Genomic DNA, 25,000 nt, shown 5'->3' with positions numbered 1-25,000 from the left:
CCCGCATTTGCTGAGGCGCCGGGAAGGGGGCCAGCCTCATCAGCCTGCCACCATAGAGGTTGGGACGCACACGACACACGAGGGATTGGGAGTACAGAAAGTGAAATGTAAACTAGAAGAAACAGGATGAACGGGACTAGGTGAAGAAGTACGCAGTGAACGCGGTGTCGAAAAAGGTGGGGAGTGTAGTGGCTTGGGCAAAGGTTCGTAATGATGTGACTTGGACAAAGCTGAGGAGGAACCAGAAACTTTACTCGGACGCCTACGTTGGCCACCCCGCGGGGGTCCCATATAAATGGCCAACCGGGCACCCAAAGTAGGGTCTGAAGGAAAGTGTTCAGTGGTGGACACTAGGGGTACAGGTTCGGAATGACGCAACATGGAAAAAGACGGGCTTACGGGAGGAACCAGAACCTCTACTCGGGCGTCTACGTTGGCCACCCCGCGGGGGTCCCGTGTAAATGGCCAACCGGGCGCACAAGCTAGGGTCTGATGGAAAGTGTTCTGGAGTGGACACTCAGGAATCATCATCAGAAAAACGTGACAAAAATTGACTAGGGCTTGAATGGTGACTTGGGAAGGGACTCGGAAAACCATAATCAGTGTCAAAATCTGAATGGGAAACTAAGGGATCATCATCGTACAAAAACTGAGGAGGGCTTGAAAAAGCAGGAAGCCCAAAATCAATGTCAGAATCGGAATCAGAAAGGAGATTAACCAAATCATGGCAATCTTCACAGTCAGAAAAATCAGAGTCTAAAAACAAAACATCGGCTGTTAAACTATAAGGGGATTGTACAAAATTAGGACAAGTAGTTGGCAAAGATGAGAGAGACATGGAAGAAAAGACAGAGCTTACAGGGGGTGGGTGGTAGTGGAGGGATGGTTAGGAGCAGGTGGTGACGTCTTCGGCTTGAGGGAAGTGTCTGAGTCTGCTGGGTCCATGACTGGTCAGTACGTTCTGTCATGTGAGGATCGGGATTTAACCCTATTCGCAGGTATGACACTGAAGTTGAAGAGTAAAAAGACTATCAAGAAAAATACAAAGTAACAACAGAGATCAGGACGGGAGGAGAGTGCATCCTCACTCCAAAGATTTAAACTGTAAGACTTCAAGCCTATATGACATCATAAAGGACAAAGCATAAAAGGAACATAGCAACTGCAGAGCAACTGATACATCACATAAACAACCAGTTATAACAATTATTATATTGCTCGTGTTGTTAACTTGTTACATATGTATTTTGTTAACATACTTTTATACAGGACAGGTACCGTAGTCGTTTCCCACATAAGGAAATTACGTTATAAGGAAAGGGTTGGACAATGCAAATATGATTCCATGTTTACAAAAAATTTAAAAGCATATTTTTTTTCAGGTTTTCGACTGGTTAGCACGTCCGCCTCACAGTTCAGAGGTCGTGGGTTCGATCCCGGCCCCGGCCTCCCTGTGTGGAGTGTGCATGTTCTCCCCGTGCCTGCGTGGGTTTTCTCCGGGTACTCCGATTTCCTCCCACATTCCAAAAACATGCATGGTAAGTTGATTGGATTCTCTAAATTGCCCCTAGTTGTGATTGTGAGTGGGGATGTTTGTCTCTGCGTGCCCTGCATTTGGCTGGCAACCAATTCCAGGGTGTCCCCCGCCTACTGCCCGAAGACAGCTGGGATAGGCTCCAGCACGACCCGCGACCCTTGTGAGGATAAGCGGTATCAATAATGGATGGATATTTTTTTTCATGAATCTCACTGGGTGGCCAGTCTGTCAATCTGGGTGGGCCTGTGCACACCCAAGCACACCCATAGCTCCACCCCTGACACACACACTATACCACACTTTTGCATACTCCAGCTATCTTTATATGTATTTTTGTATTCTATTTTGTTAACCAATAAAACATCCATCCATTATCTATACCGCCTATCCTCACAAGGGTCGCGGGGAGTGCTGGAGCCTATCCCAGCAGTCTTCGGGCACTAGGCAGGGGACCAATAAAACACTTTAAAATAAATAACAAATAAACCATAATGAAAATTCAAAATATTTTCAGAATTTTCTTTTTACTAAAAACTAAACTAAAAACTTGCAGTGACTACTTTTGTTGTTTGTTTGGGACAAAATCATTGAGTCTCTTGGGAATGTTTGGCACAAGGCCACTTGAATATTGACTACAGAAGAAATAGAATTTCTCATCGTATCACAGAGTTTTACAATTGCCCGACAGTACATGAGGCATTCTGTGTTATAAAACTGTGTGGGTATCCCTTCACATTTTCTGTTAGGCCTAACCTGCAGACTATTAAGAAAAAAAGACAGGTGTGGCCTGTTGACTGTTTAGCCATTATTTTTTGAAAAATAATTATCAACTTATGCTGTTTATAACATCACACTCATGTTTGGTGTGCAGACTTGCCCTGTACGGAGACTTCTACTGGGCAACGTAGCTTTCAGTGGAAAATCCCTCATGAATACTCTATTCAGTTGTAAAGTGGTAGGAGTTACCTGGGGACGGTGTGTCTGAGTACCGCTAATCTGGCAGGTAATGGTTGTTGTAGTAAAGTAATTTTGCCAATGGGTGAAGCTGTTGCTCCATGCTGACTGTGTATGTCGAGGAAGCCTTTGACTTACTTCTGTGTTTTGCCGCTGCTGTATGTTGCCAGTTGCTGCGCAGTTCAATAGTAAAAAAGCAAGCACGCTCTATCTCCAATAGGTTATGGGCCCAGAACGACGCTGAAAAAGCTGATACATGTAATTCTTTGTAAGAGATAAACAGTATTGTGGGACTTCACAATGGACGAGAAGCTGTTTATTGACAATTTGAGTGGACCGGAGAGTTGGGCAACATGAAAATTTCAGATGGAGCACTTGCTAAGAGCTAAAGGATTGTGGGGCATGCTAACAAAGACGGAGTTGCTAGCCGCCGATGCTAACGCACACGCACAGGCCGAATTCACTAAAAGGAGAGAGAAGGCGTTCGCCATGATAATGCTGAATGTGAGTACAACCCAGTTGTATTTGATAAGTTGTTAGACTCTCAAAGAGGCGTGGACTACGCTGAAAGGCCATTTTGAGAGAGATACCTTGGCAAATAAACTGTTTTTGAAGAAAACATATTTCCGATATGAAAGGTGGAAGGGGAACGTTTGACTGATCATTTGAATGATCATTTAAAACAAAAGAAGGAGCTTACTGATCAGCTATCAGCAATAGGATCTGTAATAGAAGAGGAAGATCAAATTGTAACACTTTTGGGAAGTTTGCCACCAATTGTCACTGCATTGGAAACGAAGATTGACAATTTGACACTGCAGTTTGTTCAGCAAGCATTAATAAATGAAGAGCAAAAGCGAGTTAATGCCAGTGCTAACTACAGTGGTTCTGCGGCGGCTGGTGTATCAGCCATGTCTTCACAATTCCAGTCAACTGTGCAGGATAACTGCAGGACAGTGGGAGCAGAAAGCCCGAGCACGTGGAGGTGTTACAAATGTGGAAAGAAGGCCATATCAAGCGTGATTATCCAAGATGGAAACGTAAAGCTAAACAGAAACCCACAAGGCCAAAAGCATGATGTGTGAAGATGAAGAAGGTTCATCTGAAGGTGCTTTTGTCACTAAAGAAGTACATTCAAATGACAATTCGCAACAGGGCGAATGGTTGATTGATTCAGGAGCATCAAAGCACATGACGTGATAAAGATATACTTCAAGAATACCAACAGTTCTCAAAGGCACAGTCTGTAAGACTAGGTGACGGCAGGGTGCTTGACGCCCTTGGAATAGGAAATGTCAATTTGAAAATGACTTTCAAAGTAAGTGATTCAAAACATGTCACAATGTATGATGTTCTGTATGTTCCAAAGCTAGCTGGGAATCTATTCTCAGTGGGAGCTGCGATCAAAAAGGGAAATACAGTACAGTTCAAGAAATCTCACTGCTCCATACGTGGAGAAAATGGAACTCTCATAGGAATGGGAACCCAAAGAGCTGATGGACTTTTTCAGCTGGATGTTGAAGGACATGCATCTGTCTGTCATAGTGCATCACTAGAAGCTAGTCTATGGCACCAGCGTCTGGGACACACCACCAAGCTGAAGGAACTGAAGGATATGGTAAAAGGAGTGGACTTCTCTGCAGAAACAGAGGTTCCTTTCTGTGAAGGATGTGTGGAAGGCAAGCTGTCCAAACGGCCATACAAGTCGATTGGAGGAATACGTTCCAAACGGAGAATGCAGCTTATTCATAGTGATGTCTGTGGTCCCATGCAGACTGAATCGATTGGTGGAGCAAAATATTTTGTGACATTCATAGATGACTACTCTAGATGCTGCAAGGTATTCTTCATGAAACAGAAGAATGAGGTGCTGGACAAATTTAAAGAATTTGAGAAAACATTCACAAATGAATGTGGACAAAATATTACAAGACTGAGAACAGACAATGGTAGTGAGTTCACATCAAAGGAGTTTCAAGAATATTTGAAGTTTCAAGGCATTCATCATGAAATTACTGTACCTCACTCACCACAGCAAAACGGTGTTGCAGAAAGAAAAAATAGGACATTAGTTGAAGCAGCTAGAAGCATGCTGTCACATGCGAAGTTGCAAAAGATGTACTGGGCAGAGGCTGTAGCCACGGCAGCTTACATTTAAACAGGCTGCCCACATCTGTCCTGAAGCAAGAAACACCCTACAAAAGATGGTATGGAAAAAAACCTGACATACATCACATGAGAGTGTTTGGCTGCAGTGCTTATGCACATACCCCTGATGAAGATAGATGAAACTGGCCAAAAAGGCTGTGAAGCTTCGTTTCGTGGGATATGCAAACAATGCAAAGGGCTACCGCATGTATGATGAAGAGAAAAAAAGGATCTTAATCCGCCTAATGTCCTGTTCAATTAATTAAACTTTGATTGGAAACAACAATCCGGTTCCGGCGCCGCGCGAGTGGCAGCCCGCTACAGCAGCTCCGGCTCACCGGTGAGCCTTTTCGTGTGTTTTTGTACCTTACTATTACTATTAATATTACTATTACTCTACCTCATACCTTTTTCACATAGTTGATAGTCGTAAACTTGCGTAGCAATGGACACCCAAACTGCGGTATTCTTGCTGCTGCTGCTGGTGGCTATTTTTTGCGCGATCGTGTCCGGCGACTTGGCTCAAAGCCGCGCCCCCATTGTTTACAGCCAAAATCAGCTGTTAGCACTCCGTGCTAACCCTGCGCCGACTCCCGGGGCGAGACCCGATATCCCCCGTGAGCTGAGGAGGAAGAGACGGGGATCTCGTGCGGGGGTTAAACGCCGGGAAAGGAGGAGACGACACCATCCCGTCCTCTCATCTGTTAGATGGACGAGCTAGCGGCACTTAACCGGCATGAGAGGGACCTTCGGGAGGCTAGCCTGATGCTATTCACGGAGTCATGGCTAACAGCGCTAACGCCGAACGCGGCGTAGAATTGGACGGCTTCCAAATCATACGTGCGGACAGGAGGCTGGAGAGTCGTAAGAGGAAAGGAGGAGGGCTGGCTGTGTTTGTGAACGATAGATGGTGTAATCCTGGGCACATCACGATTAAGGAGCAGCTTTGCAGCAGGGATATTGAGCTGCTAGCTGTTGGCATGAGGCTATTCTGCATCCCGCGAGAGTTTAGTCATGTGATCGCGGTGACCGTCGACGTCCCCCCCGCTGCCAGCGGCGACACAGCCTGTGATGTCTTGACTGCAGCCGTGAGTAGGCTATAAACACAGCACCCAAATGTCTTGCTACTCATCTCTGGTGACTTCAATCATGCCTCCCCTTCCTCCTCTCTGCCTTCATTCACACAGTGTCTCTGCCACACCAGAGACAATAAAACACTGGACCTTTTCTATGCCAACACCAAGGAGGCATACACATCACTGCCCCTCCCCCCGCTGGGCAAAGCTGATCACAACCTGGTGGCTCTCCAGTCTGTGTACAAACCTCTGGTCCGCAGGCAGCCAGCGGTGACCCGCACAGTTCAGAGATGGTCTGGAGAAGCCGAGGAGGCCTTAAAGGACTGCTTCAGCAGAACTGTGAGGGAAGTATTCAGCGATGCTCACGGGGAAGACATTAGCAGTCTACCGGACACTGTTACAGACTCTATAAATTTCTGCATGGAGAACACCATACCCACTAGGACAGTAAGGTGTTTCTCCAGCAACAAACCCTGGATCACACCAGACATAAAATCTCTCCTGAAGGAGAAGAAGAGGGCTTTTGCATCAGGCAACAAAGAGGAGCGGAAGACTGTGCAGCGCCAGCTGAGGAGGAGGATCAGAGAGGGGAAAAGGTCCTACAGGAAGAGGATGGAGGAGCAGCTGCTGCAGAATAATGCCAGAGGAGTCTGGAGGGGCCTGAAGACCATCTCAGGCCACGACAACCCAAGAACCGGACTGGGGGGGACCTGCAGTGGGCAAATGAGCTGAACCTCTTTTTCAATAGGTTCGATCAGATGCCTGCCCCCACTCAGTCTCTCCTGCTGCAGCCTCCACCTACTCCTCCTGCTGGGTGTGTCACCCCCTCCCCTCTTTTCTCCACAGTCTCCAGCTCCCAGCTACACCAGACAGCCACCACTCCCTCCTGCCCAGCCTTGGCCTTCACAACATCTCAGGCGAAGAACCAGCTGAAGAAGATGAAGGCGAGGAAGGCAGCGCGTCCAGATGGCATCAGCCCCCAGCTCCTCAAATCCTGCGCTGGAATTGTCCAGCACATGTTCAACCTGAGCCTGAAGCTGGGCAGAGTCCCCCAGCTATGGAAAACATCCTGCCTGGTCCCGGTGCCAAAGACGCCCCACCCGAAGGAGCTCAACAGCTTCAGACCAGTGGCGCTGACGTCTCACCTGATGAAGACCCTGGAGGGACTGGTCCTTGTCCACCTGCGCCCCCTGGTGAGCTCCTCAATGGACCCACTCCAGTTCGCATACCAGCCTGGCATCACTGTGGATGATGCCATCATCTACCTCCTCTACACTTCACTCTCCCACCTGGAGAAGGCGGGGAGCACTGTGAGGATCATGTTCTTTGATTTCTCCAGTGCTTTCAACACCATCCAGCCCACCCTATTGGGAGACAAGCTGGAGCGGGCGGGGGTGGCCCACCACCTCACCACATGGATCCAGGACTACCTCACAAACCAGCCACAGTATGTGAGGACACAGGACTGTGTGTATGACGTGCTCCTCCGTAGCACGGGGGCCCCACAGGGAACTGTGTTGGCTCCCTTCCTGTTCACCCTCTACACCTCGGACTTCAACTACAGCACCCCTACCCGTCACCTGCAGGAGTTCTCTGACGACTCTACAATTGTCGGCCTCATCACAGGCGGAGATGATCGGGAGTACAGAGAACTTACTCAGGGTTTTGTGGACTGGTGCCAGCAGAACCGCCTCCTGATCAATGCAGGGAATTCCGAAGAAATGGTGGTGGATTTCGGTTCAACTGGTTTCCAGATTAACTGACTCCCAACTCGAGCGGTGGTCGTTAGGGCAATGCCAGTCAAGTAATTTTGCTACAAGCTACATAAAAATTGTTTAACTGCATACCTGTTCAATTCTTCAATAAACATGTGAAACAAAACTTCTCGTTTACAACTCCTGACCTGCTGCAAGAAATTGTAAACAGTGAAAAATAAAAAACAAAGGTAGAGAGAGAGCTGTAGTGTTGCACGGGATACCAGTACCACCACTGTACCTTGATTTTTCGGCGTCAAAAACGGCGCAATACCATTTTTTTGAAACACTATTTTAAAAAATAAATAAAAACACGCAGCTCACCAACTCTGTCTTAAAGACAAGTATACGCGCCTGTCTACCGACATGTGAGAAACGTCTTAAGTGGCACGCCATGTGTGCAAGAGGAAGATGGCCTCAAGTAGTAAGTCAAGCTCCCGCTGCCCCTCCGCTCCTCATTGAAAAGCATGACACGTTAAGTGTCATATGGAACTTTTTTGCTTACATGGCCGAAAGCCATGGCAAGCCGACCAACAAGACAAAGCGTGTCTCTAAGGTTTGTTTTAAAACTACCGTGGCTCAAGGTGGGAACACGTCCAATCCAGACTTATACCATTTCGAGCCAAGAGCCACTTCACCCGTTTTCCACGGAAAAGAAAACCCTGAGAGCCGCAAAGACTTTTTGACATGTAAAATGAAGATATGTTTATGTACGTATGTGTATATATTAGGGGTGTAATGGTACGCTAAATCACATTTCGGTTCGGTTCGTTTTTTTGGAAACTTCGGTTCGGTATATTTTTGGTAGAAAAAACAGATTTTTATTTTTTTTAAAGGTTTATTTTGAAAAGATGACAAGTAAATGGTACTTTTTAAAAAATAAATAAATAAAAGCGAACCATTCGGGTGATATTCTAAGAAATTACACCAGAATAAAAAATACACTTACAATAAAGATCTCTTAATTTAGTAAATTATTAAGACACTGAAATCTTTAAATGCTCAGCAGCAAAAGCCAATGACACACCTAAGTATTCAAGTTAAAGACAAGTTGTCATTAACTTGTTGTCATTAAGTTAAGTTGTCATTACAGTACATGTATACACTTTTTGTGATAAAAAAAAAAATACATACAATAACAGTTACAATTATAGCTAACGATATTAAAACTTTTTGTAATGAAAAAAAATTAAAAGTCTTTATGAAATTGTATAAACCTTTTAGGCATTGAAATCTTTGAATGTTCAACAGCATATTGTAACGAATTGGGTTATCTTTGTTGTGATCGGATTCGTGGATTGCTGAGTTGTGATGTTTCCGATGTTCATGAATGCATCGTACGGCAAGCGAGTGGAGCAGCGGAGAAAGAAGAGCGTGAGCAGTTGTACTTGGATTAATGAAAACGTGATAATTAAACTACGTCTGATGGCGTGTTCCTGGAAGACGGTACAATATGATAAATCTCTCTATTTAAGGTTGACGTTTTGGGCTAAAAAGACTGCTTACTTCCTCTTCTAAGAAACATTCACAGTCGGATGATGCCGTGCATGTTAGACGTGCTAGCCGCAACATAGCGCCGATTTCATGTAGCAATGTCGGCACACAATTTTCGGACTTATCCACACACCTTTCCCCATCGGCGATGGTGAACAGGAAAGCCAGAATGTTCCCAAACAGGAGACCACAGTGTACACGGGGACCTTCAAGCTCTGTCTCTTTTCTGGCTCTCTCTTTAGTACCGCCACTCTCCACAAAAACTAGCTCTTGGTACATGGAATGTCACCTCTTTGGCAGGGGATTGTGTGTGAGGCTGAGAAGTTCCAACTAGCTATAGTTGGGCTCACTGCCACACACATCTTGGGCTCTGGTACCAGTCCTCTCAAGAGGGGTTGGACACTCTTCCACTCTGGAGTTGCCCAGGGTAAGAGGCGGCAAGAGCAAGTGTGGGCATACCTATTGCCCCCCGGCTTGGCGCCTGTACATTGGGGTTTACCCCGGTGGACGAGAGAGTAGCCTCCCTCCGCCTTAGGGTAGGGGGATGGGTTCTGACTGTTGTTTGTGCCTATGCACCAAACAGCAGTGCATAGTACCCACACTTTTTGGAGTCCATGGAGGGTGAGCTGGAGAGCGCTTCACCTGGGGATTCCATCGTTCTGCTGGGGGACTTCAATGCTCATGTGGTCAATGACAGTGAGACCTGAAGGGGCGTGATTGGGAGGAACGGCCCCCCCTGATCTGAACCAGAGTGGTGTCCCGTTTAGGGCTGTTCAGTCCCTGCAACGGTCCAGTAACGGAACACCACTCTGGTCCAGCCTGGGGGGGGCATTCCTCCCAATAACGAACACCATGTTCAAACATAAGGGTGTCCATATGTGCACTTGGCACCAGGACACCCCAAGCCGCAGTTCAATGATCGACTTTGTTGTCGTATCATCGGATTTGCGGCCGCATGTTCTGGACACTCGCGTGAAGAGAGGGGCGGAGCTGTCAACTGATCACCATCTGGTGGTGGGTTGGCTCCAAAGGTGGGGGAAGATGCCGGACATTGAGTCAGAGTGGACCATGTTTCATGCCTCCATTGTTGAGGCGGCCGATCGGAGCTGTGGCCGCAAGGTGGTCGGTGAATGTCATGGCGGCAATCCCCGAACCCCCTGGTGCACACCAGCAGTAAGGGATGATGTCCAGCTGAAGAAGGAGTCCTATTGGGCCTTTTTGGCCTGCGGGACTCCGGAGGCAGCTGACACTTAGCGGCTGGCCAAGCAGAATGCAGCTTCGGCGGTTGCTGAGGCAAAAACTCAGGTGTGGGAGGAGTTTGGTAAGGTCATGGAAAATGACTTTCGGACGGCTTCGAGGATATTCTAGTCCGCCATCCGGTGTCTCAGGAGGGGAAAGCAGTGCACCATCAACAATGTATATAGTGGGGATGGGTGCTGCTGACCTCGACTTGGGACGTTGTGGGTCGGTGGGGAGAATACTTCGAAGACCTCCTCAAAAAGGTTATTATTGTAAACAAAAACGAACGAAATAACGAAAACTAAAATTATAAAAACTTTTTGGTTTACGAAATAAAAAAATAAAAAACGATAACTAACTAAAACGACATTGTCTGCTCACAAGACTAACTAAAACGAATGATAATCGTAGCGAAAATACCATTCGTTTTCATCTTTGTAAGCTTTTGTGATCATTTGAAATGTAAAACACGGCGCTGCCGGTTTTACGACAGTTGTACAGCTGTACGGCAACTCGACGTCTGAAGTGACGTAACACGTTTACAATTAGGTCTGATGGGTATAAAACAAAAATAAAACAACATTATAATGGCGAAAGTTGGGAGAAAACGACAGAGCCCCATTTGGGATTATTTTGATTATGATTGTGTCTCAGACAAAAGCAAATGCATTGTCACGGAGACGGGGTCTCGTGCGGCATATTGCTCGAGGGGAAAAACCTCTCTGTCTCTCTCTCTCTTGCACACGCACCCACACACTTTCAATATGGAAGGACTTAAATGTGTTGACATATATTCTGATGTTACAAGTCTGCACTCTCCTGTTCAATTGCCAGGTTTTTATGTTATGTTTTATGTTGCTTGTTTCATCTGTATTTTCACTTTAGAAGCAGCATTAATGCACTGCACTTTTCTTGGCCTTATTGCACTTAAGTTTAAGGGGACTGTTGTGTTTTATTTGTTGATGGTTATTCATACATTGTTAGTAAGTTAATACATTTTTCAAATGGTATCTTTATTTGAATAAATAAAACATGTTACTGTAAAAAAAAGCTGCACCTGACAAATACATCAAATTCTAAAAAACTAAAACTAAAACTGATAAAAACTAAACTAAAACTAAGCATTTTCCCCAAAACTAAAACTAATACAAACTAACAAATCTATTCTAAAAACTAATTAAAACGAACTGAATTCGAAATAAAAAGTCAAAACGAAATAAAAACTAAACTAAAATGAAAAATCCCAAACTATAATAACCCTGCTCCTCAATTCCACCGACACGCCTTCCACTGAGGAAGCAGAGCCTGGAGACTCCAAGGTGGGCTCTCCTTTCTCTGGGGTTCAAGTAACCAAGGTAGTTCAAAAGCTCCTTGGTGGCAAAGCCCCAGGGGTGGATGAGATCCGCCCGGAATTCCTAAAGACTCTGGATGTTGTGAGGCTGTCATGGTTGACACACCTCTACAACATCGCGTGGACATCGGGGACAGTGCCTCTGAATTGGCAGACCGGGGTGGTGATCCCCCTTTTTAAGAAGGGGGACCGGAGGGTGTGTTCCAATTACAGAGGACTTACACTCCTCAGCCTCCCTGTCAAGGTCTATTCAGGGGTGCTGGAGAAAAGAGGGTCCTTCAGGTGGTCGAATTTCGGGTTCAGGAGGAGCAATGGGGTTTTCGTCCCGCCCGTGGAACTGTGGACCAACTCTACACCCTCAGCAGGGTCCTCGAGGGTGCATGGGAGTTCGCCCAATCAGTCTGCTTGTGTTTTGTGGACTTGGAGAAGGCGTTCGACCGTGTCCCTCGGGGAGTTCTGTGGGGGGTGCTTTGGAAGTACGGGGTACCGAGCCCCTTTATAAGGTCTGTTCGGTCCCTGTACCACCAATGTCAGAGCTAGGTCCGCATTGCCGGCAGTAAGTCTGATTCGATTCCAGTGAGGTTTGGACTCCGTCAAGGCTGCCCTTTGTCACCGATTCTGTTCATAACTTTTATGGACAGAATTTCTAGGCGCAGCCGAGGTGTCGAGGCAGTCCGGTTTGGTGGCCTCAGTATTGCATCTCTGTTTTTTGCAGATGATGTGGTACTGTTGGCTTCTTCAAGCCGCAATCTCCAACACTCACTGGAGAGGTTCGCAGCTGAGTGTGAAGTGGCTGGAATCAAAATCAGCACCTCCAAATCTGAGACCATGGTTCTCAGTCGGAAAAGGGTGGTGTGCCCTCTCCGGCTCGGGGATGAGAATCCGCCCCAAGTGGAGGAGTTCAAGTATCTCGTCGTCTTGTTCGCAAGTGAGGAAGATCGACAAGTGAGGAAGATCGACAGGCGGATCGGTGCAGCATCTGCTGTCGGGCAGACTCTGTATCGGTCTGTCGTGGTGAAGAAGGAGCTGAGCCGAAAGGCGAAGCTCTCAATTTACTGGTCCATCTACGTTCCTACTCTCACCTATGGTCATAAGCTGTGGGTCATGATCGAAGGAACAAGAGCTCGGATACAAGCGGACGAAATGGGTTTTCTCCGCAAGGCGTCCGGGCTCTTCCTTAGAGATAGGGTGAGAAGTTTGGCCATCCGGGAGGGACTTTCAGGCGTATGGAGCATGGGGCTGATTAAAATATCACTTGAAACACATTAATGCTTCTTTCTGACATCAATTATTTTTGCATCTATGCATACTTTTACTTGTCATCATTGATTCGGTGCATATAAGTCAGTGGGAGTGTCAGGTACGAACTTCATTAAGATGACAACAACACGATCGCGACCATGTCACTTTGCTTCCCAGAAGCCAGTTGACATGGGCGTATGTGTTGAGCACCAGATTAACTTGTGCACTCGTTGAAGATTTGCAAGTACAAATTCTTTGCTGGTTGAAGTGTGCCAGTTCGTGAGACAGTGGATAGACCAGTCCCGTCGAAGGTGTTGTTTAATTCATTTGCGTCACCAGTTCAAATACCGCTCTCTATCTTTTTATTTGTTATTATGCTTACAATTTCTTGCAGCTAGTCGGAAGTTGTAAACGAGACATTTTGTTTCACATGGTTATTGAAGAATGTATGCAGTTGAACAATTTTGATGTAGCTTGTGACAGCAGACAAGACACACAAAATTACTGGATTGACAATACCCTAACTGCCACAGCTGCTTTTGGGAGACGGTTAATATGGAAGCCAGTTGAACTCGAACACCTGTGTTCAGCTCCTCTGGCCCGCTGGTCGCTCTCCAGCACTAGGAAGGCTGCGATCGACCGACTCCTGTGCGCCCACTCACAGCGAGTGATCACAAGGACTCACCATTGTAGTCCTCCCCATCTGCCGTCACAATAGTTGTTGAAAGTCTATTGAAAATCCTTGGCCTCCCACTGGTATGGAGAATTCCTCAGTGAGCAACCAGGCTAGATTTTGAGGATGACCTTCTGAGGGCACTTTCTGATCATTTTGGGAGACTTCCTGATCATTTTGGCACACTTCCAATCAACTATGGGGCACTTTGTGATCATTTTGGAACCTTTTGTAAATATTTTGGGGACATTCCTGCTCATTTTGGCACACTTGCTCTTCATTTTGGGGCACGTCCAGTTCACCTCTGTTCTATTATTTGGTCAAAAATTTGAACATTTTGGTCTGTAAAAATTTTAGGAATGTTGAAAATCAGCTCCAAGGTGAAGTGGATGAGCCGAACATTCTTAGTTTCGAATGGCAATGATGCAAATCTGTACTGTTAAAGATGTCATTGGGAACTAATGGGATTTTGGGGGGGAATAAAAATGTGAGAATTGTGAATTTAGTAAAATGTTGGTGGTTTTGGAATGCTGAAAATCATTCCCAAGGTGAATTGAATGAGACATGCGGCTGCCATGTGCTGATGAGTTGTCGTCGACGGGTCGTTATGCGCCGAAACAGTCGCCGATGGGATGCAGGCGTCATGTGGTGAAACTTAACTTAAAGAACATGTGTGAAATGCTTGAGTTGGCTCAAGTGGTGTTCAAAGCCCGCATCAGAAACCCGTAAATCAGGGATACCTTAAAGTGGCAATAGGTCAAAGCAACGATACACAACAAAACAAAATCCAGCAAATAATTAGCAAAACAATTCTGATCCAGTCTAGTCTCCCACAAGCAGTGGCGTAGCCATAAATTTTTAATTGGTGTGGTGATCTTCAATGGGTTAGGGTTAGGGTTAATGTACAGGATGGCTCGTTTTCAAAATCACGGTGATGGACCACACACACGTAAGTGAGGAAGGCAAAAGCGAAAGTGGAGCCTGAGGCTCCTCCCCGCTGTTTTGCTATGACAGAGACTACCGGATGTCTGTGTCTGAAACGCTTCAAAATGAAGTCAAACACAACGTAACATAATCATGGAAAACCAACCAGACATTGCAAGCTGCCACTACCAGTCCAGAAAGCTCTGCTGTGCTCCTGGCTCCTTCCACAGTAGGTTGTATTCCTCAGTCAGTGAAATAGGTTCATGTGGAAACGGCAGTTATTTAGGTGGAACAAAGATTCTTCAACATGCAACACCTAGCCGCGTTTGTCAATCATCTCCTTGTCGTGGGGCAAGGGTGGACAGTGAGGCGGCCGGGGAGTGGCCACTGGTGGCTGCATGTCCACAATTAGTATAGATTAGGAATAGACTACAGCAACGTTCTGACAAATTTAGGTCATGTCGCCAATTATAATTTCCAGGCTTTGGAGTTTATGAAACCCATCCAAGAGGGTGTTTTCTTTCAGCTTCTCTTTTTCTTAGTCCATTTTTTTTCAAACCAAATCCCCTTACTGACATGACCCTCCAGTTCCAAAGACTAGGTGTTGAAACCTGACTGGGATCTGCTGACTCTGTGGCCACAAATAACACAGCTCCAAAATGTTTACTTCAAATTTGTTGCCTGTATAAATAAGTGTGAACATAAAGTAGTTGCCAACTGCTGTAAACATTTGTCCTGGTAGCTGGCTTATTTTTGCCTCCAAAGCGGATACTCCATTGGATCGCCTTAATACACAAACGTGTAAGAGCCAAACCTGTTTGTATTGCTGATTGTCCGTGCTTTGCCGAATGTCATTGCACACTGTGTCCATCATGCTTTCAATCAGTTTATGGCCCTCCAGAAAACCAGTGCTGATTGGCTCCATAAGCTCCTCAAGGACTGAACCAAGGTATGGCTGGATGCTCTCGGCGCATACCTTCTCTGCTGACAATGCTACTTTAGCTGGAGGACAAAGAAAAAAAATCTAAATCTCTCTCTCGGAACTTGGAAGGAAAATTATAGGCATTTCATGCAAAGAGAACTTTAATAGAGAGAAAATGGTTCAAGGAACAGATTCAATGGGAAGAAATAATTTAATTGACTTGCCACTATTTTACAGATAGATTTAACACTGCTTTGATGAGAATTCAAGTTTCATTATTTCTAAGCATGTTCAAACTTCAATTGGTGAATGAAATGTATATTCTGTTCAGAATGTTTTACCACTACACAGAATTCTTCCCTTCCTCTCAAAAGGTAATAGTCCTCTAAGCCTGGACTGACACATTGGTTGTCTTAGAGCTGTCATTCTATTTTCCACTCTGAAGCAGTAGTTCTGTTTACATTTATGACAAAAAAAAAGAATGCTGTATCTCTAGAACAATAGCATCTGTCACCTTCAAAATAAGTAAAGAATGAGAAAGAAAAAGAGATTCACCTCTGACTTTTCCCTCCAGTTGTTGCCTGCAGTTGACAATCTGGTCCATGTCTGAGTGGATCAGCACTTCTTGTTGCCGCAATGATTTTTGACATTGTTCCTTCAATGCAGAGAGTCCTCCCAAAAGATGTTCTTGGACCAGAATGTATGCTGCCTCCACAGTCTGCATTCAAGTAGTTTTAGTTAGTTTAACATCAGTTTTGATTGGGTTCAATTTATGAGCTCAAACAAAACAAATTTAACTTCAATTCTTCAAAGTAAAGAGCCTTAAGCTGTTGTTTATCATTGTCTTAAGTTAGATCGCGGTTACGTCCCGAAATATTTAGACGCATTGGGGATACGAAGGTGTGCTAACTTCCTGTCATTTATCTAGCGCATAGCGATGACTTCAAACTCTTTAAAATATACTCACAGTCTGCTGAAATGGCATTGAGTTACAGTAAATGACAGAGCTGGGCATTTTACTAAAAACTGAGCGTCCGTAATTCATCATCCATCTGCAGCGTGGGTACCCTTCCGTGGTTCATCCTTAGCCTTTTTTGGGGGGTGAGTCGAAAATAGTAACCGCCTATAGGCCGGTCCGCCTATAGGCCGGTCCGCCTCTGACTGCGTCCGTTAGCGATTGCGACTGCAGACTACAATAGCCCCCACCTTCCCCCGCTGGCCAATATTCGAACAGAAAGAGTGACACACAGTGACCCTCTGTGCCATGGAAGCTTGTTCACAGCCAGGTCCCTCACTCAGATCTGTCTCCCAAGCAACAACAACTCACTATTGTTCCTCGCCGCGGCCATCAAAGCCTTGCCACGAAAAATAGACTAAAGACGGACTACAGACGAAAGACGTATTAAATACATGGGCTTCCGACTATCCTACCTCTATTTTCACATTTTTCCCATCATTCAACGTTCAGCAAAACAGTCGTCCATCATAGGCGAGTAGACGGACCGGTCCGTCACATAGACGAGATGCCCAACTCTAGTAAATGACGTCTTATTAATTGTTATCAAAGTATCGGTGAAGCGATCAAAGTACCATTCACTTTTAACCAGCTCAAGGAACTTCAGCAAAACTGAAACATAATGCTGGCAATATTTATTTCACACACAAAATCGCACAATCACAACAAACAATTTCACCAAAGTCTTAATCTAAAACACTTGAAACTTTTTGGTTTTTATAGATCTCTAATAACTCTTGGCTTTACTGTGCGACCTGATCGAGCGGTAGTGTAGTGTGAAGCTTCTTTGGGGGCCGGTTGACCCATAGTGTCTTCTTCTAAAGTCATTGAGTCAGTGTTCGCAGATCAGAGTCACTTTAGGAGATGACGCTTGTTGTGTCTCAGCACTTGACCTTCTCCTGTGATGATTTTGTACGATCTCTGGGTGCCTGCTGACTACGACTGTTGCGGGTTCCCATTTCCCATTTGGCAGTTGGTAACGAAACGTGGCTCTCTCAGGCAGGACAGGTTGTGCCTTTGCAGTTTTGTCCTAATAAAGCTTTTGCCTTTTCTGACAAACTTCTTTCTGACTGTAAACTGTGGTGCGACAGACAAGCTCAGGTTGAAGTTGTTTCTCGGTGGATGGAAGGATTGAGCGCATTGAACGCCTGCTCATCAACAGCTGTGCTGGCAATTCCAGTCCATCGACTGGGGTGCTCCGATACTCCAACAGGGTCAAATAGAGAAACCGACACCTGATAATCTGGATCAGTGCCTCAGAGACTGTATAACAAAAAGGAGTGCAATTTAATTTATATACGAACAATTACAAGGACAAATGAATATGGATGGTATAAAACAGGATTGGGAGGAGGAAGGCGTTGGGAACATAATATCTCAAGTCATGTGGGATATGGGCCTGAAATACAGTATGTTAACAACTTTTCACTCAATGCAAGACATTGTTTGATTCAGTTTAAAATTCTGCATAGGCTACATTATTCAAAAGTAAAGCTACATAGAATTTTTCCAGAAACTTCACCCGTGTGTGAAAAATGTAACCAGGCAGAGGCGGATTTGTCACATAGGTATGTACTTTGCCCTAAGTTAGAGGAATTTTGACTTGACATATTTTCATTTTACTCAAAGGTTTTTGGAGTGCAGCTAACGTTAGATCCACTTTTGGTTATACTCCGCGTGTCAGAAACCTTTGTAAAACTACAGAATGTACAGCGACAACTTCTGTCCTATGGCCTTTTGTGTGCAAAAAAACTAATCCTGTTGCTTTGGAAAGGGAAAAATGTATCAACGTTCAGAGCTTGGATCTCACTACTGACTGATATCCTTCACCTGGAGAGGATTATCCTCAACAAGAGACGAAGACTTTGAAAAGATATGGAGAACGATGATTTCGTTCATGGAGAGAATGGACAGATAAAACATACAATGCGGTTGTCATATTTATTGATTGTGACTAGCACTACTCTGGGGTGGGTTGGGGGGATTTGATCTGTGTTTTTGGTGCTTGTGTTTTGTTTATTGGGTTTTTCTTTCCCCCTTATCTAATTATGTTAGTGGTTTGTTTGGATTGCACAGTCAGCGGTATGTTTGGTAAATGAGACACAATGTATGCTGCATAATCTATTACTTTGTTCTGTCTCACAATAAAATATTTGAAACGGAAACAGTTTTACCAGAAATATGTCACACCACTCCATGCATGTGAGTCCATAGATTTATGACCTCGTTGAATGCAACTAGTGGGGAACCAGCTTGTTTCTCACAAAATAATTAACACTCAGTAAACCTTTCTTTGAAGTTACGTTGTTTGGACACTTCACAATTGCCAACCTGTCTGTCGCTCTCTCTCAACTCTCATGCCATTCAGAATTTTACTGGCCAAGTATGTAAAACACACAAGGAATTTGTCTCCTTGAGTATGAGCTACACTAGCATTGCAGTAACAAGCAACTACGATAAACAAAGACATGACATACAAGTGTAGAAACTCTTTCTGCAATGTAAGGATTGTGCATTGTGCAGTAGTACCACCCAATGACAGCTGTGTAACAGTGTGGAGAGCCATAAGAGCAGAGATCAAGTGCTCAGTGGTGCGGTACATTACTGTTATGATTGTGCAGATGATGCAGATAATTTTAGCACCATTTTTAAGAGACCAAAAGCAGTACAGCTAATGCAAATTTGCGTGTGCGATTATGCAGACAGTCCTTGAGTGCTTTAAAGTGTCTAGTGCTGTGGAATATTGATCAACGTACGTAGAGAGCTGAAGCTTGAATGATCCGTGTGGCAATACTGGAGGTACCACAGGAGTGTGCAAAATTTACAAACATTTGCAAAGTGCCACTGTTCAGTGAGGTGGCTTTATAATCAGGCAAGACAGACTTAGGCTATTTTAGAAGTATCTTTTGGCTAACCCTGTTTACATATCGTTTGTGTCTCCTTGTTGCTCCAAACAATTGACGCTGTGCTACTGCCTTCATGCGTGCGTCTAAGGCTCTGACAGAACTCTCGTACCACTGCCCATCCCACAAAACAAAACATAACATTGTTTAATATAAAATGAAGCTATTACTGCTTCATTTCACAAAATATTCAGTTTTGGATGATTTGGTCACTTTGTGACCAATACCATTTCAGAAAATGAAGATCCTTCAATCAGCTGAAAGCCACCTGATCGGCCACGATTTCTGATCATGTGATCAGCAGAGCTGGGCAGTCCGTCCCGGGGGCAGAACGGTCTGTCCCTCCGTCTCGGACGGACGCCCATTTTTGGGGTGGAGAACGGAGGCTGACACGTTTGACAAAAGGGCCGGACTAAGCAAGGGCGTCAGTGGATTTTAGTCCGGCCCACTAATCAGCCCTGGGGGGGATTTTTGGGGCGGAGAAGCATTTTAAGAGCACTTACTGTAAATACATACAAATGTATTTACGAGGCCGGAAGGGTACCCAGGTCACGGACGGAGGACGGACTGGCAAAAAAGGGTCAAGTGCCCAGATCTGGTGATCAGATTGGGAGATCCCTATGATCGGGCCATCAGCAAATTCAAGCTTTATTGAGACCAATTCATTAGTCCATGTACTGATGCACTTGCATCTTTTAAATAAAAATATATTCTTAGTTTCAAATCAATTTTCATTACACTCCTAGTTGTTGTGTATAATGGCACAGTCATTCAGTCAGTCATTCATTCAAGCTTACGCAACAAATACGTATGAAAATGAGTGGACAGGTGACTCACCGCAAACCAAACTCTCCTCTTTCCTGTCTTCTTAGCTTTCAGAAGGGGAAGCATTTCTTTTTGCAGAGATGGCAGCAATTGCTCCATCACTAGGTTGGCCAGCACCTGACATACAGCCACAATAACATGTCACAACGTTAATTGTACCCGATTACAGATGTTTGCTTTCAAATGTAGACTTTTTAATATATATATATTAGTAATGTCAATTGATTAATATTTAATCGTGATTAATCACATTTTTTTCATACCTCAGTTAATCGCACATTTTATTTACTTTAAAGAAATCCCTTTATTTTTCTGTCCCATTATTTCATTGAATTTTAATACCCTTAACATGAATAAGAGGAGTGATTTTCTTATGCAAATACTTTATTAAAGCGGAAGTCAACTCAAACATATTTTTTTCAAGAATATGTTCTATGCAAGCCCACTAGTTGAAACAAGGCATTCTGATATGTATTGAGTTTGTGGAATAAGGGTTTATCCACCCATTTTTAGCCATCACTGGGGCCATTTTGTCACATCTGTCGACTGAAAACTACATCACAGTTGCTCAGGGCTCAGGAAACGACCAATCACAGCTCACCTGTTTTCGGAAACTGAGCCATGATTGGTCGTTATCTGAGCCCTCAGGGCATCTGTGATGTCATTTTCAGTCGACGGAAGTGATAAAATGGCCGACCCCTGAGATACAATACAAGGCTAAAAAGGGGTGTTTTTTGCTGCTTGCTGCACATTCCACAAACACAATATTAATCAGAATGCCTTGTTTCAACTGGGGGCCTGCATAGAACAAAAAAATATATGTTTGGGTTGACTTCCCCTTCAATTGAAAAAACAAGCATTGGATTCAACTCACACAAACAGCCCCTCAGGCCCTTTCAAACACACAAACCCCTACACACGCATGCACACACACACACACACACACACACACACGCGCACGCACACATACCCATACATACAGAATCTCTCATTTGGGGTTTGAAAGGCACCATACCTTGACATCGCTGCCAATCAGCATGTCCCAAGCCTCATATTTTCCTTTGTCCTGTCTGTAAAGCTGGACAGCTTTCAGGAAGGCCTGAACTTGACATGTTTTCTTCTTCAAGAAATCTGTCCAGGGAGATTTTAGGTGTGTAAGATGGAATACTGTACAGTTACATTTATCAGCTTCATACACTTGTTATCATTACAGCTAAAACTATACATATCCATATATTAGGGGTGTAACGGTACACGTGGGTGTATTAATACGTTTCGGTATGGCATGTTCAGTTCGGTCCACTTGCGTACCGTTTCTGATCAGTTTATTAGAGTGAGCTTACGCATGGGCGCTATTGACTGTTGCATGCGGGAGAGGAGTGCGGCGGCACTAAAGAGGAGCCAGGACGCCAGAAGCCGTGATAAATCATAAATGCATGGATAAGTGACATTATTATTTCATACGCAAACAAGCCTGAGCTTGAAGGTGCCCCCGTACACTGCGGTCTCCTGTTTGGGAACATTCAGGCTATCCTGTTAAAATCGCAGATGGGGAAAGGTACGTTAAGTCCCAATGTTTATGTGCCGACATTGCTAAATAAGATCGGCGGCTATGCTGCAGGTATCACGTCGAACATAATATCACTTAAAACAACATCTGCCTTTTTTAAAACTCTGCTGGGTAATAAATCAATTTAAAACTGTGGAAATCAAAACAAAGTTATGCGAAAGTTTACCGTTTCTGTCACGTCACATTGTTTTTTACACCTCCAACAACATAAGCACAAGCCCCATGCACCTGCTCACTTTAGCGATGTCATCTTGCAGCACTTCATTTGATTAACTTTCACTTTAACAAACATAGTATAGTACTAAAATGTGTGTTCAATGTTGCCCACTCGGCATCCATTGCAGCCTGATCATCCTGAAAGGGGGATTCCCCCATCTGTGGTCCCTTCTCAAGGTTTCTCACTTTTCCCCAGATGTTTTTTTTTTTAGTTTTTCCTTGCCCTCCTGTGGGTTAAGATCAGGGAATGTTGTGTATATGATCTGGTGCATATGTGAAGCCCTTTGAGACTTTCCTGTGATTAAGGGCTATATAAACAAATTTGACTTATAATTTGCCTGGCCGATAATCGGTCTATCCCTAGTGGATACTGATTGGCTGTCATTGTGTTTGGCATAACCTGATAGGCTCCTATTGTAGGTGGGAAGGCAAGTTCAGTAGCGGAGAGAAGACGTGAAAATGGAGGAGCATGTGAGAGTTGTTGGTCTGATGCATGGTAAATTTAAAATATGCCCTGATGGCACTATTTATAAATTCAGAGTGATATGCATTCTTTGTAAGAAGGACTGCGTATGAGCAAGTCTGCGACCGACAGGCTGACGAATGTTCTTGTCAAGTGAATAGCGAAGATACTTATCACGATACTTGGGGCACGATACGATATTATCACAATATTGCAATATCACGATATAGTGATGTTCTACCCAGTTAATATCAAAATTACATGTAGAGATGAGAAATGAAGTTGCTGTATATGTTTATCAGAAGTTATAGATTGGAGGACAAATTGAGTCAAAACTATTTGCTTCAAAGCATCCTATTTATTATTTGTGTTTTGCACATTTTCTCTCTCAAAAAAAAAAGAAAATGGAGTGTTACACACTGCCATCATTAAATCGATATTAGCTTCTGAGAAATCGATATTATATTTGGCAGCCCAAAATCGCGATATATTGGCAAATCTATTTTTTCCCACACCCCTAATGCATACAGACAATGGGGGGGCTTTGGGGCTTTTCTTAGCAATTTTTAAGTGAGATTAAAAAATAGATTAATTTGGAGAGGAAAAAAGCCGAGACTGAGTTTTAAAACCTTACAGTTACCCATAAATAAAGGAGGACTGGCTCTTCCTAATATCCTGCATTACAATTGGGCATGCCATAGTAGAATTATTTACGAGTGGGTAAATCCAACATCAACGGAGAAATTTGTAATAAATCTCAATGTAAAGAACTCTATTAAGCAGTCTTATGCCAATTTGCAGGATTACAATGAACATAATATTACGTCGACGATTTAACGATGGGAGGAAGATTTTCAATGTCACTATGAGGAAAAGGACTGGAAAGATAATAATATCTATTATACAGTCATTGTTTCTCAGTATCAAGTATAAAGAAGCTCAGTTTAAAATATTACATAGGCAACACAGGACACCGGTCTTCTTGAATAAGATCAATCCTCAAATGTGTCCTGTATGTCTTGAATGTAAAATTACAAATGGGACTTATTTGCATTGTTTATGTAACTGCCCACAGATGTCTAAATATTGGTTATGTATAACTAAGGAAATTAGTGCAATATTGAAGACGAAAATCTGTAAAGATCCTGGTCAGTATCTACTGCCATCTCTCAACAAATTTACAGACAAGAACAAGTTTAAACTTTTTGTCAGCTTTTGTCTTTGGCAGGAAAAATATGTATTTTGTTTAATCGGATTAAGGAAAAGCCACTAACTATTACTCAGTGGCATACAGAAATATTTAAGGTATTGCCAATGAAAATGCTAAGCGCAAAATTAAGTGGGAATTAGAATTTATTTTGGGATTTATGGAGCCCCTTATGAGAGTACAGTACTTGCAAGAGGTACCGGCTCACTGAAGTGGAGGGCCTCGGGGATAACTGTTTGAATATTTGGAGTTTATATGAGGAATTGTCTGTCCTTACTATCCTTTCATTATTTTCTATGTAACTCGGGCTGCTCAGTGTTTCTTGTTGTCCGTTCAGTTGTTGTTTTTTTTGTTTGCTTTTTTGGTATATATAAAGTAAAATTTCAATAAAGTATATTTTTTAAAAAATGATTAATTAGATCAGTTATGTACAGATCATAATTAATTAATCTCTCAATTTTTTTATCTATTGACAGCTCTAATTATAATACATATATATTGCAGCGCTGATCTCACTATATATGTTAATAAGGGGTGTCAACAAAAGTTGATTTAATGTGCAAAGTACACGCCTAGAAACAAAAAAAAACAATACCACTGTAAATGTATTACACCGTCTGTCCAAAATAACACAGTCACAAGTGTTCATTGTAACTGCAACAAAACGATTTGGGAAATGCCTCCTCCAAAGCTTTAATGGTGTGTTGTGATGCGCCGGTGACACAAAAACTACTAATCCTGTCGAAAAGGCCACAAAGTTATTTATTCTTTGAGGAAAATATGTTCATCTTTATTTAAGTGTCTTAACTATTGACAAATTTGCATGCATTTGTATCATGTTCTTGCAAGAGAAGTTTAGTTTATGTAATGCACAGTGGCACGTGTGACACAGTGAGATGTCTGCGTGCAATGCGCACTATCCTGAGTTTGTTCGATGTGTGTGTTACCGGCCAGTAAATCGTGTCAATCTAATGTGCATGCAAACACATTACAATTATCCTTGGGTCTGTTTGATATTTTTATAATGATATTTTATGACAAGTGTTTTATGTGGCATACCTGCTGCTGTATGACAATCATTAAGTAGGTGTCAGTCTGCTAAATAGCAGACACAGGAAGTGCACTGGAAGCTGTGCTTATTGGTTTCAAATAAGAGCACTAACAGGAAGTGCCACGTTAGCTGGCTAAATGTTGCTGACTTAAACAGTGTTTTATAAATCTGCCTGTTATGTGTGAAGTGTCTTATCCCATGTTACATTTGCCCTTATTGTCCTTTTGAACATTTTAAATATCTAAGTTCTCATAATTGTTCAAATAAATACTGATCGTGATCTTGGAAGCACTTTCAGTTGTAATTGTGATTTTTGATCAAATACAATATGAATGCAATATAAATATTGATGTTGGAGGGAATGGTAGGCTATTTTATATTGATACACAAATAAAGGTAAAATCATACATCTTCATTAAAATATTGTGAACTGTGG

General features: G+C 43.6%; 2 protein-coding genes across 6 annotated transcripts in view; both read right to left on the bottom strand.

The window, feature by feature from the left end:
- Positions 1–850, bottom strand: part of LOC147138013 (uncharacterized) — a 2,952-nt gene extending 2,102 nt beyond the window's left edge. Inside the window, exon 1 of the mRNA XM_086048140.1 lies at positions 1–850. This exon is cut by the window's left edge and continues 259 nt beyond it. Coding sequence (XP_085904266.1) covers positions 1–40 — 40 coding nt within the window. The 5' untranslated portion in view covers positions 41–850.
- niban1a (niban apoptosis regulator 1a) overlaps positions 1–25,000 on the bottom strand; it is an 83,423-nt gene that overhangs the window by 33,763 nt on the left and 24,660 nt on the right. For all 5 annotated transcript variants that reach the window (XM_086048136.1, XM_086048134.1, XM_086048138.1 and 2 more), the window contains 4 exons: positions 21,073–21,188; positions 20,070–20,174; positions 15,870–16,032; positions 15,207–15,394 (listed from right to left, as the gene is read on the bottom strand). In XM_086048136.1, coding sequence (XP_085904262.1) covers positions 15,207–15,394; positions 15,870–16,032; positions 20,070–20,174; positions 21,073–21,188 — 572 coding nt within the window. The remainder of the gene's footprint in view (positions 1–15,206; positions 15,395–15,869; positions 16,033–20,069; positions 20,175–21,072; positions 21,189–25,000) is intronic.

This window comes from Filicampus tigris, chromosome 12, assembly GCF_054856515.1.
Source record: "Filicampus tigris isolate MCC_2025a chromosome 12, RoL_Ftig_1.0, whole genome shotgun sequence".
NCBI lineage: Eukaryota > Metazoa > Chordata > Actinopteri > Syngnathiformes > Syngnathidae > Filicampus > Filicampus tigris.
This window is presented reverse-complemented; position numbering and strand designations above follow the sequence as displayed.